Source organism: Ambystoma mexicanum, chromosome 3q (genome assembly GCF_040938575.1).
Source record: "Ambystoma mexicanum isolate Mex_15411 chromosome 3q, UKY_AmexF1_1, whole genome shotgun sequence".
Taxonomy (NCBI): Eukaryota; Metazoa; Chordata; class Amphibia; order Caudata; family Ambystomatidae; genus Ambystoma; species Ambystoma mexicanum.
This window is the reverse complement of record NC_090926.1, coordinates 1,171,344,332-1,171,364,900: the sequence shown is the minus strand read 5'-3', so window position 1 is coordinate 1,171,364,900 and position 20,569 is coordinate 1,171,344,332. Positions and strand designations below refer to the sequence as shown.

The window sequence follows — 20,569 nt, the reverse complement described above, 5'->3', positions numbered from 1 at the left end:
AGAGTGTGCTTTTATATATTTAGGCAGCTGGCCAGATAGCTTAGGGTGTTGAACCTCACTCATCACTTGCATAAGCAAAAGGTTTTCTAAAATCATATAGCACTATGACATAGTTAAGTTGAAGATTTTCTCTGGTAAGTCAGTGGTTGTTCAATCTTTTGGGTTGGGGTGAGTACTTATTGTGTCTTTTTGTATCTAGATCTGATCATTGAGAAGATGGAGATGTCCTGTAGTTCATTCCAAAGTGGAAATGGCTCTGGCAAAACAGACAGTGTTCGGAGAAGCCCCAGAGATAAAGGGAGAAGCAACCAGGAGAAGAGATCATATGCCAGCTCTGCCTCTAAAGTGAGAGATTGCAGTGGCCCCAGCCCTAAAAGAATATCTCCGTTGAAACCTAGCCCCAAAAAAAGATGTAGCCCTAGCCCAGTTCCACACTCCTTCAGCCCTAACAGAAGGCGTCGTTCCTGGCGGCGATCCAGTATGAAGGGAAATAATGCCCGAAAGTCTCTGCCTCCTATGCGCTGTGACCGCTCAGGTAAGGGGCACATTATTTTTGCTGAATTAGTGTTTCTTTTATTGATGCATTGGAGTACTCGTCAATTGCAATGCGATTCTCTTGTCTAATATGTTATCCATTAAGAAGGGTTATCCTTTTTAATGGTGGGTTTCCCATTCCTCTGTGCATCTCTCACCTCTTTACCCTTGCCCCATTCCCCTTCCTTGTCTGCTCCCTTCCTTGCTTTCTTCATTCAGGTTCTGCATCATGGTGTGAGCCAATGGGTTCTGTGATGTTTTGGCAGCATGTATTATAGCAGCTACCATGACAGTCGGAGACCATCTTGAGAAATGCGAGGGGCCTCTGTTCTCTGTATGAAGAACTGATGCACTATACTAAAACGAGAACGGACTACCCCGCTCAATGTCGATGCAGGACAGGTTTGGTGATCTATAATAATATCCTAGTTATTTTTTGCTTCCACCTTCTGACTAGGTGAGTCAAATTGGTGTGACGCAAGCCACGTACTCTTGAGAGGGAAAGGGAACCATCCCGCTTATATACACAAAGAACATTACAACAATACCATTCTTAAATAAGCCTGTACAAATGTATTTATTAAGACCAATTTAGAAAAATTAAAAAAGAAAGAGAGCAAGATACAATATACAAAACAAATCCGTAATACATGATCTTCTCAATCTATGATTAAAAAACAGTATCATCTGTAGGGGGTTATGCACTGGCCTCACAAAGCACGCCATTGAAGCACGGACTACAGTAGCCAGCAAAGAGACGTGGGAGGACGCAGCCCACTCTGAATACAACCTTGTGTACCACTGGTTAGTGCAAACCACCGAATACGACACTCCATACCACATGAAAGAGGGATTGCAAGATTTCGGGGAGAGGGGTTAAGGCCAAGACCAATTAACTTTTGCACAAGCAGTAACAAGATGGAGCCAAGAAGGGGTCAGGACGGTTGTTAGATGGTAGAACATGCCAGGGCTCAGAAGTGAGTAGGCTGGATGCAGACGCTGCGGGGCAGATCCCCATAAGGCGAACACATAACGCTGTATATTCCGGAAGCCCGAGGCACGGTGTCGCCGGCAGAGAAGGCGTGCCCATTGGCCCGCAAGGGGATAATCATCGGGTCCTAGCCGCCATAACAGAATTGAGTGCCAAATGGGGGACGGCTATGGCAGACTTACGGACAGCTTTGGAGAATAAAAGTGATGCAGTGGGGATCGAAGTCACCCTGCTGCGACAGGATGCAGAGCACTGGCGGAAAGGATGAGTGGCCTGGAGAGTGCGGTCAAGACCAACACGGATGTAAGCACGCAGAATGCGAAGGAAGTCCACATATTAAAACAGGTTGCTAACCTCGAAAACCGAGCGAAGGTAGGGCAAGACGGAACAACATCCGTGTGGTCGGCCTGCCGGAAGGAGAAGAGGGCCAGGACCCCACGGACTATGTCAAAAATATGATTTTGCAAGAGATTGGGGCAGACAAGCTCTCACAAGGGTTCACGGTTGAACATGCACATCGGGCCCTGATGAAGCCACGGCCAGGGGCCCCGCCGCGGGCAATAATTGCGAAAATGTTGAACTATAAAGACAGGGAGAATATCCTGGAGTATTTTCGCAAAGGGGGAACGATAGAATGAGCATCCTCCAACATTACGGCGTATCCCGACTACACTATGCTAGTGCAAAGGCAGAGATACAGCTATGTGGCGGTCAAAAGGAGGCTGCGCACGGCTGGTATCAGGTATATGCTCCTGTATCCGGCAAAGCTAAAAGTGTTGCACAAAGACAGAGCGCTCTTTTTTGACACCCCAGAGGAAGTGGCGAAATGGCAGGACTTTCAGGGCAGTCCGGAACAGAATGCACAGAATGAGGAGCAGGATCTGCAGAAACACGAGTGATGGAAGGTATCGAGACCACGGGGGGGATGAGTGGGAGGGGAGCCCTTACACGAGGCTTCTGAACATTAGAAGTACATGGGGTAGCCTATGGACTCTATACCCCTGTTGGACTGGAATATAGCTAATTAAATGTGTTAACGAACTGGGTAGCACTAGGCGTAGGAAATTCAGAATAAACAGGAGCCGCAGGATGGAGGCAACCTACCCCCAAGAACTAGTAGTAAGGCGGCCATTAGGGCGACTTTACCATGCTGAGCTGCGAGTACAGGCTTTGCCAGAAAGGGCTAGATGTGGGGGTGCCTGAGATCCAGGGATGGAGCTGGGCAACAGTTAGGGAGGGCGTTGTTGGGGAAAGGTGGGGAGGGGGTGGGGGGGAAGAGGGAGAGTTTGTTGTGTTTAGGGGGAGGGGGAAGGGAGGAGATGGTGTGATGTTGGGGAAGGGACGGGAGGTGGGAGGGGGGAAACAGGGAGTTTGGGGCGTTTTTGGTTAAGGGGAGTTTAAATGGGGGAACGAGCCTATACAGATTAGATTGGAACTTAGAGTTAGACTGCACCTGTGGGAGGAGGAATGGAATTCGAAATAGGCCATGGGAGACCTTAAAATAGTTACATGGAACGTACGGGGGCTCAACAGTTATTTAAAGAGGAACAAAGTTCTGTTGTACCTGCGTAGGCAAAAAATAGATATTGCACTGCTGCAGGAAACCCACCTTACACGGGAGAGGATGGATAAGATTGCTGGGAAGTGGAAGGGAGTGTTGGTGGGCTGGCGCCATATGTCCCTTTTCAGCAATTGCAAGTGGTAGCTGAGACAGATGGGAGGATGGTTATACTGAGTGGACTGGTGGAAAATAGGGAGATAAGCATAGTCAATACGTACGCCCGATCCAGAACACAGTGGCGTACATTAGAACATTGTGTACCAATCTGAGCCAATGTGTGGGAAGCGCGATGATCTAGGGAGGGGACTTTAACTGCATACTGAACCCGAGGGTAGACAGATCGGATGGGAAGATGGATAGACCGGCCCCTGCTGCCAAAGCGTTAGACATTGCTGAGTGACTTTGGCTTGGAGGATGCATGGAGAGTGAGACACCCCCAGGAAAGGCAATACTTACATTATTCTTCCCCACAGCAGTTATCCACGAGGTTGGATTATGTCTTCACTTCACCTGAAATGATAGCGGAGATTACACAAAAAGCTAGGGTCCTTTCGGACCACTCGCCCCTGATTCTCGAATGGCAATACTGCCCCCCCGAGAGCGAGGATCCCGACATGGCGTCTACGAGCAGAAGCATTGAGAGACCCCTCTTTTAGGGAGGACTTTGCAAATTATTTTGAAACAAATACTGGGAGTGGTAGCGGGAACACTATGGGAGGCCTTTAAAGTTGTGATAAGGGGAGTAGCCATAGCAAAATCTAAGGGTCTACAAGGTGGGATTTTAGCTGAACTACAGGAGACGGAGGAGAAACTGGAAGAGGCTTTAAGGGGCGAAGATGATACAGCAGAGAAGTTAGAATTGACACTCAGGCTACAGCAAAAATGTGCTGAATACTGGGATAGATTGTGTAACCTCAATTATAAAAAATATGTAGAGAGACAGCATGCGGAAGGTGATAAACCGGGGAGACTTTTGGCGTGGTTATATAAGAGCGAGACCCCCACAGTCACAATCAGGACTATAGAGAGGGAAGAAGGTAGCGTAGTCGACACCCAAGAGGGAGTTAATCAAGCATTTGTGGACTATTACATGGCATTATATGGGGACGATGGTGAGAGTAGTCACGCTACGATGGTAGAAACGCTGGAGGACATAGGGTTGCCAAAGATAAGCGAGGAAGAGGGAGAGGAACTAGATGCACCAATTACCTTAGAAGAACTAGGGGAGGTGGTGAGACAGTTGCCTACTACCAAAACCCTGGGGACAGATGGACTCCCAAGTGAGTTTTATAAAGTATATATGGAAGAGGTCCTTCCCCCACTGCTAGAAATGTTAAACGAAGCGTTCGAGATGAAAAGCTTACCAGAGTCACTGAGAGAGGCCATCATAATACCGCTTCACAAACCTAATAAGCCTGGGCACAGCTGCGGCTCCTATAGACCCTTGTCAATGCTGAATCAAGACAGTAAGATATTGACTGCGGTCTTAGCAAATAGACTGAAGAAGGTTATTGGCAAACTAATATACCCGGATCAAACGGGCTATGACCCAAATAGAAATATTACCAATAACCATAGACGACTCTAAAGAATTATTGAGAACGGCAGCAAAAATGATGATGAAATGGCAATTGTGTCTTTGGACGCAATTAAGGCCTTTGATTCAGTTAAATGGCCATGGACCCTGGAGTGCTACGGGTTAGGGCCTGGATATGTAAGGTGGGCAAAAATATTATATAGCGAAAAGCTGGCTAGGGTTAAGACAGGATCTGTGATATCGGGAAGGTGGCAGCTCAGCAGGGGCACCAGGCAGGGATGTCCGTGGCCTCCAATGCTCTACATACTGGCCCTGGAACCTCTAGCAATATACTTGAGACAGCAATATGACACCATAGGCATCGAGGTGAAAGGGGAGCAACATCTGATCTCCCTATACGCAGATGACATGCTACTGTACTTGCGATACCCAGAGGAAAATCTCCAGTACATGCTAGAAGTGATGGAGAGATACGCTGAGTTGTCCGGTATAGCGGTGAACCCCCAGAAGTCCAGCATGTTCCCATTAGGGGGGGTACATAGGGATTCCACCGGAGAGATTGCCTGTATTGCAAGTACCATGGGCGGACAGCACATTTCGGTACTTGGGGATAAATATATACCACACTGTGGAAGAGGAGCATAGGTGCAACACAGAAGTAGCCATTAAAAAATCGAGAAGTGCATGCAATTCTGGGCAAAGCTACCCTTAGCAATGATGGGGCGGGGAGCAATGCTAAAGATGGTGGTTCTGCCAAGGCTTTTACACTACTTTGGGAATATACCGTACCTGATTCCTAAAAAGTTCTTCACCAAACTGAATAGCATGTGTAGGGACTTTTTGTGACATGGCACGCGGAATAGAATGGCGTTATGGAAGCTACAGAATTTCCATGACAAAGGAGGGATAAAATTGCCTAATTATGAGGTGTATTACGTGGCAAGCCAGCTGCAATATGTTGCCAAATGGCTCTCTGATGAGGAGACCTCGGAATCTAGGCTGTTTGGGCGCGATTGTGCACCATTTTACTTGAAAAAGATTGTGGGTACCCAAGGCGGAAATGATGGGGTGCCCTAAGATGATGCTACTAGGGTGGAAGATGTAGCGTAGGGCATGCCAGATGATGGAGAACCCGTCACCATGCTCTCGCAGGTACCATTGGTTGCACTAACGGGCAGATTTGCAGCTACGAATGATAATCAGGAACCACTGGGAACCGGTTGGGGTGGCAACAATGGGTGACATTTGGCGGGAGTGCTCTAGTATTACTTTTGAGGGGCTGCAGGAAGAAACTGGGTTGCACGAGGGCCAGTATATTACATATTATAGAATGGTGCAGAGAATTAAGAGAATATGGCCTGAAACTGTGCTGGAGGAGGAATCAGAGGACACCATAGACATGATATACGACATAGCGGAAGGGGGCCATGAGATTTCCAGAATATATATATGTTGATGTTTAAAGTAGGGAAGGGGGTCACGCAGTTGAGACTAGATTGGGAAACGGAAGTTGGAGCCCCGATGGAGGACGGGATGTGGGAATGGGCACAGGGGTATCATAAGAAGGTATCTAGAAATGCGAGACTGAAACAGATTCAACTGTATATAACGCATAGGGCATACATGACACCTTGGAGGATATCGAGGTTTGAGAACGCAGGACGGCAAGCATGCCCCAAGTGCGATGAAGAGAACGCGGGCATGGTGCATATGTTCTGGTCATGCCCGGTCATAGAACGCTTTTGGATGGAAGTGAAAGGGAAACTGGAAAAAAAGGGGGTCAAGATTGTAGTGGACACAGTGTGGGCCTGCCTGTTGAGGGGATTTCCAAGATCACAGAAGCTCAAGCATGTGAGTAAACTGAATGATCTGGCTTATGTGCTTGCAAAAAGGAGAATTGCCATGGGATGGAAGACATGCCACATGCCAAATGTGGAGGTGTGGTGGAGAGATTTGCAAAAATGGGCGGAAGCAGAAACCAACGTATGGCAAGAAGCGAGTAACACAGGGGGGAGGAGGAGACTGAGTCATTGATGGCCTGGAAATCATTGATAGCCGAGCTGTTTGGGATCAATAGGAGACCCGGCAGAACCTGAAGAAGGGGAGACAGTACCACAGAATGCAGAAACAGAATGTTTTAAGTAATAGACTCGTTAAGGGGGTGGGAGAAGGGAAGTAGTGGCTAGAAGTTAAAGTGTAATGAAACTGTTGAAATACGCACTGCTTGTTTGGTTTGTATTGTTTGGTTGTGTTTATAAATCAATAAAATGATTTAAAAAAAAAAAAAGAAACAAAATCTGTAGGGTGTTGATTGCATTGATGAAAACAACTATATTCACTTAAGCAGTTTAAAGATACCAGACTTCATCAATTCATAAATCTGTTGTCATGTGTCGACATGTTTCGGCCTTTTTAGGAGATTAGAACATTATCCCTAGTGTCTCTACCCCAATGGTTTTCACGGCCTTCTTCAGGACAGACAATTTCTTTTCAAGTGATGGAAACCTCTTTCAAATACCCCGTAACAGGTTTAACAAAATCTAAAAACAAACATACAAAAGTTTATAAACGTTAATGGTTCATTCCCTCAAGAGATTTTTTGTGCTAAATACTTCATACTCTTACTTATAATCCTGCTGTTTTTACATATATTTTTTAACCAAACAGTATACAAGAGTACCCTCTTTCTCAACATATATACCACCAAACCTTTACTTACATCCTGGATGGACATGACCTTAAAACAACGGCTCATTCATAGCCGTGACGGTTCATAATTCCTGTCGTTGAGTATTCACAAATCAACTCTGGTTCATTCAGGCATCCCCGACTGAATAAGGAACCTGTTTTATGGACAAGGAGATCAATCCTTATTTAATTAATTTTAAACACCATTCGAGATTGCTTTTCTAATGGCCATTTAATCTAGCTCTATTTATTTATAAACATTATGCGCAATATTTGTGCTTCTTCATGCTTATTCTCATAGTAGTTTTATTCTTAAAAAAGGAAGAAGGCCCCATCATTTTGAGAAATGCAGCCGAACAAATTGCTGCCAAACACCACCAATGGATGGCCAAAGAGGCAAACACTTATTTATTCCTGCTTATTATTAGCCTTGGTCAGCTGCAGCCTTTTATGAAATCGGCTGCATTCTTTCATGGGTGACAACCCAGTTACCCGCTACCAAAAGCGTGTGAGAGTCTGCCTCAGTCGATAGCCTATACAAACACACAGACAGAACTGGGAGTTAGGATGTTTTTGCTAGGTCTCCTAATTGTGTCTTTTGTCAGATTATATTGGATATAGCATCATCTCAGCACTACAAAGCACTCCTTGCCTGACGCCATAGATTCTAGCGTTTGGTTTAAGCAAGGCTGTGGGGGCAACTACTTCTACAAGCCTTTCTTCAAAAAAATTTGAAGGGTGTCCTTAACTAGAGTAACATTTCAGAAAACGTGCAAACCGCATCACCGACCTTAACCGCAGTGAGCGCTTGCTCATACCAACGGAAAGCAGGCAAATGAGCAACAGTAGCCCACTCGCAACCCGGCTGTTAGGGAGAATTCTCTGTTTAGGCTGAATTTCCTAACCTAGTGAGTCCCCCAGCAGCTTTGCTGGATTTCTGGAGTTTTTTTTTTTCTCCTGCCAAGAGTGAGACTCTTTTTCTCCCACTCTTGGACATGATTTATGGTGTTCCTTTGACTGTTAATGTGTTTTATGGGCTATGGGGTCCTTTACTCCATAGGGTCTCATGTGTTTTTACTATGTGTCTTACACAGCACCCTCCGTGCAGTGACACAGGGGTGTCATAGTGACACCCCACCATAGACTCCATACCCTGGGACTGACTACTGGCTCCCAGGGCATGTAAAGTCACCATTGCTTTACTAGTCCCAAATTATGAACAGAAACCAGTTCAAACCATCATATTGTGATCGTACTGGTCGGGGAAATTCGATTGCCCCGGGGCCTGTTAGTCGAGGGGGCACGTCTCCGTCCCCCCTGATCGAGTTTTGGCTGGTGGCAGTGGATACTACTTTTTATATTCGACCGCAAATATATCCCTATGGGATTTTCCCATTGTTCGAGGCTACCAACTTTAATTATTTAATTCTCATAGCCTCAAACATACCGCCGGTTTATTTATTTAATATTAATACGCCGGTTGGTATTTTTTGCCAGGACTCGATTCTAAAATGGCGTTTGTGTTCTCTTCTGTGACTCCAACCCAAGTCGAGCCCTTTGTTCCACTTTTGGCGGGCTTCTCCACAGAAGCCTCCAAAAGTGGTGCCACTCTGTCTGGGTACCACAGGGGGTGTGTGAGGGGGTTTAGGCACCCTGGACTGAGTTACCTTGGTAACTCAAGTCGCACTCTTGTGTGATTGGCCCAAGTGGTGAGCCGGCCGGCTCACCACTTAGCATGTTTGATTGACAGCTAGGCTGAGTGAATGGGGGTGTGCTGCATAAAAGCAGGGCTTTGGGGACTGGAGCTTGAGAAGTCGCCACAGGACCTGAGAATCCGACGAGGGAGAAGCTGAGTCGACCTGCTACGACGACACCACCGGTGGAGCCCTACAGAACCGACTCGCCACTTCCCGACGACAGAGAAGATCTCCCTGCTGGAGAGTCTTCTTCCCCTGACTGGTGGGCACAACCAGTTTACCTTCTTTTTCTCGCATCCCAGGACGTCTTGTGGTCGAATTGCCCGTGCTAAGCACCCCGGCAACCGGATAGCCACTTACCACTGGACCGCGGACCAAAGGACCGCTCCTTTTAACTGAGAACTCCGTGGCTGGTTTCTTCCCTTGCAGTGCAACGGATTCCTGTCTTCCTCCCGACGAGATTCACTCTTCCCCCGGACGAAGCACCGACTTCCATCCGTTGCCAGGAACAACTGCCCCCGCTGGAGTATTCTCACCACTTTATGGTACCGTGTCCGCCAGGCCTCCCTTTCTAAAGATTGCTACAAGGTAATAATAATCCCTTAACCTTCTGGACTGGGCTGGCCGCCTTGACCATCTAACTGGTCCCCTTTCTTTTGGTCCAACTCTTTCTGAACCTTTTTGAGACTTTGTGCACTTTTTAACCGTGTGACCTTGGGACACATTTCGTTCCGATCCTCTTAAAGTGGATTCGGCTTTCTGAACTCTAACTTCACGGTGTGACTCTGCCTTCCTCTCTTGCTGTGTTCTTGTGAAAGTGTTGGGATCTGTTTCAATTTATATCCTGCTTTTCGCTCCCTTTTAAAACGAATTGTTAGAGTGCCATCTGCGTTAAGCGCTCACCGCTGTCTGAAAATAAGTGGAGCTTACTTATGACTTGTCTAATATTCTTTTAAGGGAGTGTGTATCTTTTAGTGACCGTGTTTTTGAACTGCTTAATATTGGTGCCTGTGTGTTTTATTAGATGTGGTTTTAAATAAATAATGATATCTCTTTTACACCAAGCTCTGGTCAGTGTTTGCTTGTTCTAATATGTTCTTTTGACCTATTGTGAATACTCTGTATACTGCCTAACTCTTCTTGAGGGAAGTCTGAGTGCTCAGCCACAGCTACCAAGTGAATCTGTGTGGTACAGACTGCTACCAAGTGGGTTTACTGCCAAACGCCTGTAGTCTTAAATCTTTTGCAGTGGTCCCAGAGGGAACTGCACAGGTTTATGCCTAACACTGGTGTACAGCGGTGGGATTTGTATTGAGTATACACTTTAGAGTGCTTTTTGAACACTTTAGGACAACTAACCACAAAGCTTAGCACTAAAAAGCTGATTTTCTAACTATGTCTGCTATGGAGAGTTATACCCTAGAATCATTGTCTGCCAAAACTGCTGATTGCTTTAAAGTATTGTGTAGACATAAGAATCTCTCTGAGAAGGGCAAGAAAATGGAACTTCTAGAAACTCGGTCTAGTTTCTGAATTTTCTGCCTTATCGTCTCTTACGTTATTGCGCACTCCCTTCAAATGTAGTTCTTTCGGCGTGGTCCCTGTCTCAAGGTAAAAAAACAATAGATCCTTATACTTCCAGTGCGACTTGTGGGCCTCATCTGGGCGCTGTCCTTCGCATTCTTTATTTGCAACATCACGTAGTATAGGCATCTGTGAGAACTTGAAGTTTAGAATCCGTCTATGTAGTGCGCCTCAATGTGCAAATGCGAACTGGCTTCTCTCCCAAATGCCACGGCCCGCTTGGCTGGCGCGTTCTAAGTGTCCCAATTTTGTCCCCGTTGTCTGCGAGCTTTGCAGCCCAAATTGAGACATTTAATTTTTTGCGGAAGGTCAGGGAAAGTATAAAGTACCACAGGAGTTGAGTTAAAAGTGAGATTTATTGCTTGTTTGTTTTATTATTTGCAATATGCAAGCCTCCCCACCGTTAACAGTGCGCAGCATTTACATTTACATGAGATGAGACATGAGAAAAATATATACATACACATATGTGAGGTGAATAGAGAGAATTCAAAGATGACACCCAGCTTGTTCGCCACCCATGATGGTGAAGGTAGGGGTTAGGTTTACAGGTACACTGTACAATAACATTTATTTACAAAAAGACAATCGTATTGCAATTATTTAAACCGGGATTTGTACTTCACAATCAGCTGTGCTTCGGGTGGGCATGGCACAGTCGCAATGTTCGGTGGCAATGGATCACTGCTCTGCACAGAAACGTCCAAAATTCCATATCTGTGCTTCTCTAACACAGCAACAATAAGGCCTTTCACAAAGTCGAACTGCATTACATCATAGACTGGTTTGATCACCCATTGCTTACTTCGTTTTGAAAACACCTTAGTGTAGCGAGGCATCCTTATTTTACCCCTAGTCCTAGATTGTTCACGTCCGACATTGCTGTTATGGGCCAAGACCGCTAGTAGAGTGCGATGTTTCATGCCCCGAAAGCTAAAATGCAAGCGCTTTGGCCTGTACTTTAGGCACATATTGTGGAACCCCTCCAAATCTCCTGTGTGACAGAATTCTGTCAGTCCTCTCAAATCTCTTAATAGAGTTTTGTCGAAAACAATCTTCTCAATGGCTTTGTGTGTCAGTGAAGATGGAATCAACCACTTCTTCTTCCGTGCCTCCTCTGGGGACAAAGGGCCATGTTCACATTGGTGGAAATGTTCATTTGCTGTCCAGAGGTGAACGTTGGTACAGTGGTGCATCAGTGACCGCCATTTTTCAAGTAGTATTTCCACTGACCCCTCACAAGTTTTTGAGCTCCACCAAAGATGGTTGGTGATAGAATGTGACCACTGCAAAATACTTTGAAAACCTTTTTTTTTCCCTGCAGCCGCGATTTTCTTATTGATTGATTTAGCAAGATGCCATACGTCAAATTGATGTTTAATATGTGGGAACTGCTCTCTCATTGTCTTGGCAATTGAAACGTGTCTATCCGTGGCTATGAGGTCAATGTGCATTCCCCTTGATTGTAGATATTCCACTGATTTTATAAATCCTAGTTTCTCCATGGCCACTGACGATGTACATTGTGTTACCTGCACGACCACCGAACTCACAATTTTCTTACTATCCATGTCTTGAAAGTGGTAGGTGCAGTACTTGGCAGAAAATCCAGGGCTGTCGCACTGTCCATCGCCGGCTAGCCTGAATCGTTTGCCTTCGAATGTACTTGCTAGAGACAATTGTTCAATTTTCCAAGCATCACTAATGGCCGGAAACAGATAATCACGTTGGTATATGTAGTACAGCGCTTTAGAAATGAAATGGAGTCCCACAAACTGAAAGAAAGCCTCTAACTTTCTAAAACTGGAGCCACTAAAAAGTGATGCAGCTGCACACAGTAGATTGCCTGCTGGCAGTTTGGATGTATACGAATAGTTCGAACTACAATTGAATTGTGAAGGTCAATTGTTACATATCTGCGGGGGTATATATATATATATATATATATATATATATAGTCAATTGTGCAAAGGTCAATTCGGACCCTTGACTTTCGATCAATTGTGTTCGAACAATTTGGGTAATACCGGCAGTTTCCCCAGCATCGGTTGTGCAGACCATGAGAACCTATGATTTAATCTACAGGCGGCATTTTGACGTTACTGCCTTTTATTTGACGAGTCACATTAATGAATGGCTTCCCACATACTTTCCCTCTAATGGAATGCACACATTTCAGCATACTTATAATTTCCATCAAACAACTGTCGAATACAATGTATTTGCTCTCTTTCATTAGACTGTCATCCTGCATCAACGTTGTTTCGGCCTGTGACGTTGTGGAGATTTCAACACATTGGAAAGTAATATCGCTGATATCAAGTGCTGATGCGTCTATGGATGCTGCGGCTGGTTCATTCTCTGTCATTTCGACATCTTTTACTTCAACATTGATGGGAAAACACAACAATGTCGACAGGTTTTTTGGTGGCAAATTTTTGGCGGGTGTAAATTGATCTGCAACTACTTCAGAGCTATCTTCAATACATTCAATAACATCTTCTTGTGGTGGTGCGGTCGCACTGTAGCTATGGTCCAATGCAACTTTGCTGTAGTCTCCAAACACAGTTAATTCATGTTCTGGCCATTGGACGTGAGCATCTCGAGCTTGAACACGCCTCGCCTCAATTAATAGTTCCTCCATAGTGTACACGGTCTGGCAAGCCACATCTCTAATTCGTTTCACTGTCTGTGTGTGTATAGTTCTGACACCCACGGGTAACTGGAGGAGAGATTGGAAAAGGGATGTTCAGTTTAAACACAAGATGGAGTGTAGTAGAATTGAGTGGAAAAAAACATAAAATAGTCCCCAGCACAAACATTTTTTTAAAGTTATGAACTGTTTGTAACTAACCTTTTTTTTTTTTTTTTCTTTGCAACTTTTTGGACTCGACATTCAACATCTGCACGCTGTAGCTCCGATTCGTTTCCGCATGTCCTCCCTTCCTCTTGCGCTGCAACGACTATATTTTCTGTATCCGCATAGACAGCACGGAATGAGGCTCCATCGTCTCCCTGAAACATATTACTTTCATTACTATGTATCAAAATATTGTTAGCATAAAACACACATGAGGACGAACACACAGGTACATCTCAATAGCCAAACACGATTTAAACATTGTGTGCAACAATCAAAGGACAAGTATTCGACCAGTGATGATCTATTTCGATGGAACTGTCAGTATCCATACCTCTGGCTCTGCATGGACTGCCATGAATGGTTGTATTGGAGAGGAGGCATCCGCATCTCCCTGAAACACAGTACTTGCATTAGTATGCTTTTCAATATTGGAAACACAACACACACTTGGGGTCGACGGCACAGGTACATATAAAGAGTTAACCACAAATGATGCATTGTCCAAAAGAATCAAGGAAAATCCAAATATGATCACATTTCATCGACTTATTTCAACGATTCCTTTACATCTGCATCATCTAAATGAGATGTTGTGATTGTGGTGGAAGCTCCGTCGTCTCCCTGAAACACAGTACTTGGATTAGTATGGTTTTCAATATTGGGAACATAATACACACTTGGGGTTGAACGCACAGGTACATATAAAGAGATAACCGCAAATGATGCATTGTCCAAAAGAATCAAGGAAAATCTAAATATGATCACATTTCATCGACTTATTTCTCCGATTTATTTACATCTGCATCATCTAAATTGGATGTTGTGATTGTAGTGGAAGCTTCGTCGTCTCCCTGAAACACAGCACTTGCGTTAATAGAGAAGAAAGTATAGCAAATGGAATCACGTTATATGATCACGCATGATGGAGCTGTCATTATCCATACCTCGTGCTGCTGAAGAATATCTATGGATGTTGCAAATGTAGTGCGCACTTCCGAAAGCTGTTGCGCCGATTCGTATACGCATGGTCCCGCTTCCACTTCCCCTGGAATTACTTGAATGTCAGGCTCTGCATCAAGTGCAGGGGTTGACGCTCCATCAACTGCCTGAAACACAGTACTTGCATTAGTGAGGATTACAATAGTGAAAACAGAACACACACCTGGGGTCGACAGCACAGGTACATATCAATGGTTAACCACGAATGAAACATTGTGTAGAACAATCAAACGACAAGAATTCCAGCTCTGATGATGACGCTCGATGGAGCTGTCAGTATCCATACCTCCTGCTGTTGAAGAACATCTAGAAATGTTGTAGATGTGGCAGACGCTTCAGCATCTCCCTGAAAGACAGTACTTGCATTAGTATGGATAACACTAATTATAACCAAAAACAAACACCAGTGGACGATAACTAAGGTGTATATCAATTGGAAAGCACTAACCAAACATTCGGTAAAATGATTACACGATAAAATCAAAATATTACTTGACATGCATAAAACAGGTCTGTAGCGGATTAGCCTAGTAAGATTACCTGATACGCGCTAGAAGTGGTTGATAACTGCGACCACGTCAAGGATGTAGAATGTTCTTGCTTCAGATTCAAGGGATAGTCAAGAAGTTGTAAAAGTAAATTAATGATTGATAATGAAATGCCAATATTAAAAATAGCCATGTAAGGCGACAGAATACTTGTAAAATGCTCAATACAGCACAGTTCCCTGTTCCCATATATATACATTGCGTTTGTGGGTTATGAAATCGAAAAAGAATATATTGGTAAATGTCATTATTCAAAAAACTATATAATCATATCAATATCGAAATTATTATAAGGGATAGAACACCTACAATATCAATTAATCAGTTCGGATACCTACACACTACCGCAAGGCCTAAAGCTAAATCCGGACACTTGACTCACCGGTGGCGGAATGTGGACGAATAGAGTGGGAATAGCATTTTCGAGCAATTTCCGTGTTGTTCGCCGTTTATTCTCCTTTGTTACCCAAGATGTTGTGTACATGTCCAAGGAAAAGTGCCGGCTGCAGATGCGGTATCGATCACCCCTCTTGTCCTATAAGACTTGTTGGACTCTACTTTCCAGCTCATCCAGTGGATATCCGCAATGTCTGACCCATTCTCTTATTCGATCAACAGTTTTCGGGAATACATGCATTGTAGTGCCTTCAGATTTCGCATGGGTCTTCGAAGGGCAACCGCTAATCGAACAGGCAGGCATTGTTGATAAATCTGAAAAGTAAATATCGCCATTATTATACAATCTTCAAGAATAAAGATTTGATACAAAAGTAAATGAATCGTACAATGATCAATGCAAGGTTTGTTTTGGTCGCAGGAACTATACCAGTTCATTATGTGCGGCTTAGTATTTGCATAAGTTGCAGAAATGTATAAATGATGTGACTAAAAACTGAACATGTGACTCATCCCTTGGATGTTCTGTATTGCACGAGAAGGAAACATGCTTACATCATAGACTGGACCCCAGAAGGATGCAATTCGATGACAATTGACACAGATGAAAATAAATAGATCTATTGATAGCATAGCAATGGAAATTCAAGTCAATAGCAATGAGACCAATGAACATAGCACTATTGGGTACCCTACTCGCAAATAGATAGAAATGTTAAAAATCTGCAAAATATGACCAGGATACATGGCCTTACCTTGACCAACAAACAGTTGGATTCAGCAAGCAGAGCAGTATGTTGCAGGAGAATAGGTGGATGGCCACAGGTAGCGCACTGATGGGTATGCTCGAAGCGGTCACAGAAGTTCACGGATAGCACGACGACGAGCAGATTAGCATAGATCTCAGTGGTTCCCAGGTAGCACGTTCAGGAGTTGACTTGCAAAGCACAAAGATGTTCTCATGAGACATATCGAGTGGTTTTTAAAGTATTAGAAACTGGGGTGTGTTTGTGAATGAATGACGTATGTATGTCGTGGTATTTGGGGGGCGGCCTGCTTGAAGGAGAGGCCTGCATGGAGACACGGGGTCTGAGGAGGCCATGTGACTGATGGCCCCTTGGCGTGGGACACCTTTTGAAGTGTACATGTAGTTTGGCACCTTGGCCGTTTGCGCCCGTCACAGCCCCTCATGCCAGCGCGCATCCACCGGCGCGAACCGCCTTTGATACAGGGGGGTGGGATGGATGGGCCTGGGGCGTGCAGATAAGGCACAGGAAGACTGCTGAATGGAGACACACTTATGTGGATTGCAGGGGGGCAGCCTGCCTCAGGGGAGGCCTGCCTGGAGACACGGGGTCTGAGGAGACCATGTGAACAATGGCCCCTTGGCGTGGGACACCTTTTGAAGTGTACATGTAGTTTGGCACCTTGGCCGTTTGCGCCCGTCACAGCCCCTCATGCCAGCGCGCATCCACCGGCGTGAACCGCCTTTGATACAGGGGGGTGGGATGGATGGCCCTGGGGCGTGCAGATAAGGCACAGGAAGACTGCTGAATGGAGACACACTTATGTGGATTGCAGGAGGGCGGCCTGCTTCAAGGGGAGGCCTGGCTGGAGACACGGGGTCTGAGGAGGCCATGTGACCGATGGCCCCTTGGCGTGGGACACCTTTTGAAGTGTACATGTAGTTTGGCAACTTGGCCTTTCGCGCCCCTGACAGCCACCCATGCCAGCGCTCATCCACTGGCGCGAACCGCCTTTATATCAATATATAGTATATCGCCTTTATATCAATGATAGTATATCGTTGCTTATCAATAACAAATGCCACATACCGGAGATTCTTGTGAGCACAGACCCACACTTCAACCGGTGTATTATAGTGGTCAAGACCCTAAGGCCTGTATAATCCAATGGTAATTGTTAGTATAGATATATGTGTGACTTTTATAGAGACATAACCTACTGAAAGACTTTGAACAAGTGTTATTTAGTGCATGCATTATCGAGAATATGTTATATTAGCTTAGATAGATAGTGACTACCCTGCTTCACAGCGACCAGACCTTCACCCATTCGGAGCACAGATGTCTGACGTCCATCCTTGAATGGAGACACACTTGATTCATTTAAAAAATCAAAACAAACGTTGTTAAAATATATGTGCTGTTTTATTTTGTATCTTATTTTCATGACACAAAAATACAAGACTTTAAAGATTATACAGGTCAGGTTGCAGCACAGCGAGAGAAAATCCCCTGTACTGACCGCTGTCACTCGGGAACGTTTCTCTAATGGCACGAACGGCACAGGCGGGTATCACTCTTCGAACGCGGTGTCCAAGCCTCCCGTGGAGCCACCATGTAAAGGAACGATAGGCCACCAGCCTGTACCACCTGTGAAAAGGAATGAAACAAACTGTTTTTAAATGACCAAGATAAGTTTAATAAACGTTTGTTGTCAATGACAATTCTTGTAACTAATGGCATTCTGCACGGACAAATGCTATCTAGACAATGCACACTATTGAACGACTTACATGCGTTACAATGATATGTAGATGTAATTTTGGATATAGTAGAAGAACATGAAATAGGAGTGGCATGACAAGCAGAGTATACTTACTCGTTACTCGGATTACGAGGACGAACAGTTGCGCGAAGTTCGTGCATAAGCACCATCATTATTCTCAACACGGCCCGTGTGAGGCAGGCTGCCCTGAAGTCTGGCAGCTCGGTGATGCATTGCGGTCGTGGCGCGCCTTCCGAAATGTAGGCCAGGCATCCCGAGTTTTCTCGGCAGCAGCAGTTCTCCTCCTCGGTTGGCATTAGCTCGCACCGATTGCATGTGCACCAGGTGGAGACGCCGTCCATTCGACTAGGCCCAGGCTCTTCATCTGTTGATTCGTCCTGCCAACTGCCGTCCGAATCCCCATCGTTTTCACGTGCTTCCCTTTCCAGTAGTTCCTCCTCGGTATACTCGGGTTCGTACATGTAGGGCATTATTGTAGCCATTGTGTGGTAAACAGAGTAAAATAATTTACCGAGATGGTACAGGTGTTCACACGGGCTACATGCGGCGAAGGAAGCTGACCAGAGCACTGAAACGAGTCACAGAATACTCAAAGTAACACAGAGAGAGGAATGGAATCGAAAATCTGCTGCTGTGTGTTGTGAAACGGTCTGTTTATACTTATTGAGGAAAGAGGCGTCCTGCCATTTCCATGGCGACACGTCATTAGCTGAAGCGCAGCGAATGTTGACACGAGATGTGCTTTGGCGTTGGGAAATGGGCGGTACGAGTCTGCTGATGACAGGCTCAGGGGCGGGGGAATTGATTTAGTGCCGCAAAAGCAGGTCAGCCAGGGCGATGGGGGGAAAAGATAGGATTATCAGAAAATGGCGGCTCCCTGGTGCTTGTTTTCGCGTGCGTTTAATGGACGAAAACTCAGGTAAGGTCCATAGGAAAGTTTTCTAAAATCGAGCCACTTAGGCTTAAAAAAACATGGCTGACCCGTAGGGACAATAACATTTTTTACTAGACCATGCCTTTAAGGAGCCGCATTCTAAGGTCACCTATAGCAGAAGGCTGCAGGAAAGGCAGTGGATTGATAGTATTAGGATTAGAAACCCGCGGACCCACCCAACCAGCAGGAAAGAATGTGCTGGGGGGGGGGGGCCCAAGGCAATGAGGTCAGCCCGAGTAAAATGTATGGGCTCATCCAGCCCGGACTGAGCATGGTCCGGTACACTCTGGCTTGCCCTATGCGCGCCTACTGCGCCCGACTGCTGCGCGGACAAAGATATTTACACATATATGCCCGAAGTGGGATGAAGTGAGTCACGTCACGCCCACTTAAACAAACGGGACAGACCGGGAACCGTCCTTAAAACAACATAGCAATGTCAAGATTCACAGTAAAAACATGAAGTGTGTTAAAATGGAGCAGTATTGGTGGCAAGCGGAACAAAGGACCAGGTTGAATGGGTATCCTGGGAAGGAAAACCTGCCTCTCTCAATGCTTAGTCAGAACCTAGGGAGGCTCTGGTGGTATCACCCGTACGACTTGATGGTAAATCAATGCCCATTACTCAGATCCTCACTCCGATGGCGATGCCCTCATCCTCTCCGGAGAATGCTAATCCTAGAGGGGCGTGTTCGCAGCCCCTAGGAAGCAAACAAACAAAAGGAAAGGAATAATGTACCAATATCGGCAATAAAAACAGATTCTTTCCACCTCAATGCACAAGCACAGAAGTGAGGAACACCAAGAGAGCGCAGCAACAAGGCATAGCTGAGGCATGTCCGCAACCTGACATCCAACTGAAATGATGGTAGTCTCCTAGATCTAGATGCATCCCAAAATGGGGCAGGTAACCTAACCACAATAGTGTCCAGCAAATTGATAATTGCCACCATATAGCTTCTTTGATGGATAATCTTTCATCTCTTTTGAACGAAGGGGAATCTCTGGTAAGGGGCGCCAGAGATTCCTCAGTGATGACTACCCTTAGCTCATCCCACCAGTTAGACTTGCTGCACCTTCAATGTTGGCCTGACATATGGTCTTTAGCTCGTTAAACTTCCCAGAAATGAGTATGGAAATAAAGGCCTAGACGGGGATGTTAAGTGAAATAAAATTGAAATTGGAAATTATGGAAATGTGTCAGTTAAAAAGAACCCTTTTTTCCCTTCCCCTGCAGCCTATTCTTCCAAATTTCATTTCTGTAAAAACAGTAAGCCCAACTATCTGCTCCCTTATTCTGGATACAAGCTTGCCCTCTGTAACGTCTCTGAAATCTGTGTAAGGTTGTGAAATCTGTGTAAGGGTAACACTAAAGTGAACTTTGTTCAAAGGTAAGAAAATAAATGTCTACAAACCAGAACAAAACATGTTTAAGAAAATTCCTGCAGAACTTACATCTTATATTTTACAGGAGGTCGCGACGGCAGCATGAGTCTGGCCCTAGCTCTCAAAAGCCAGTGGTTAATGCAGCGCCAGTTTATGATCCTAATTACCAACGAATGGTGCACTCCTTGATGCAATTCCCTCAAGTGACCATATATCATAAGTCATGAGGATGTGGTACCATCTTTAATATGGGCAAAGTCTGAAAAGGGTTGGAAAGCAGGTTGGCAAGAGGACAGACCTAATGCTACTGTATGTTCTA

General features: G+C 45.2%; 1 protein-coding gene across 1 annotated transcript in view; it reads left to right on the top strand.

Moving 5' to 3' along the window:
• Positions 1-20,569, top strand: part of DSN1 (DSN1 component of MIS12 kinetochore complex) — a 261,194-nt gene that overhangs the window by 54,669 nt on the left and 185,956 nt on the right. The window contains exon 2 of the mRNA XM_069604016.1: positions 200-535. Coding sequence (XP_069460117.1) covers positions 200-535 — 336 coding nt within the window. The remainder of the gene's footprint in view (positions 1-199; positions 536-20,569) is intronic.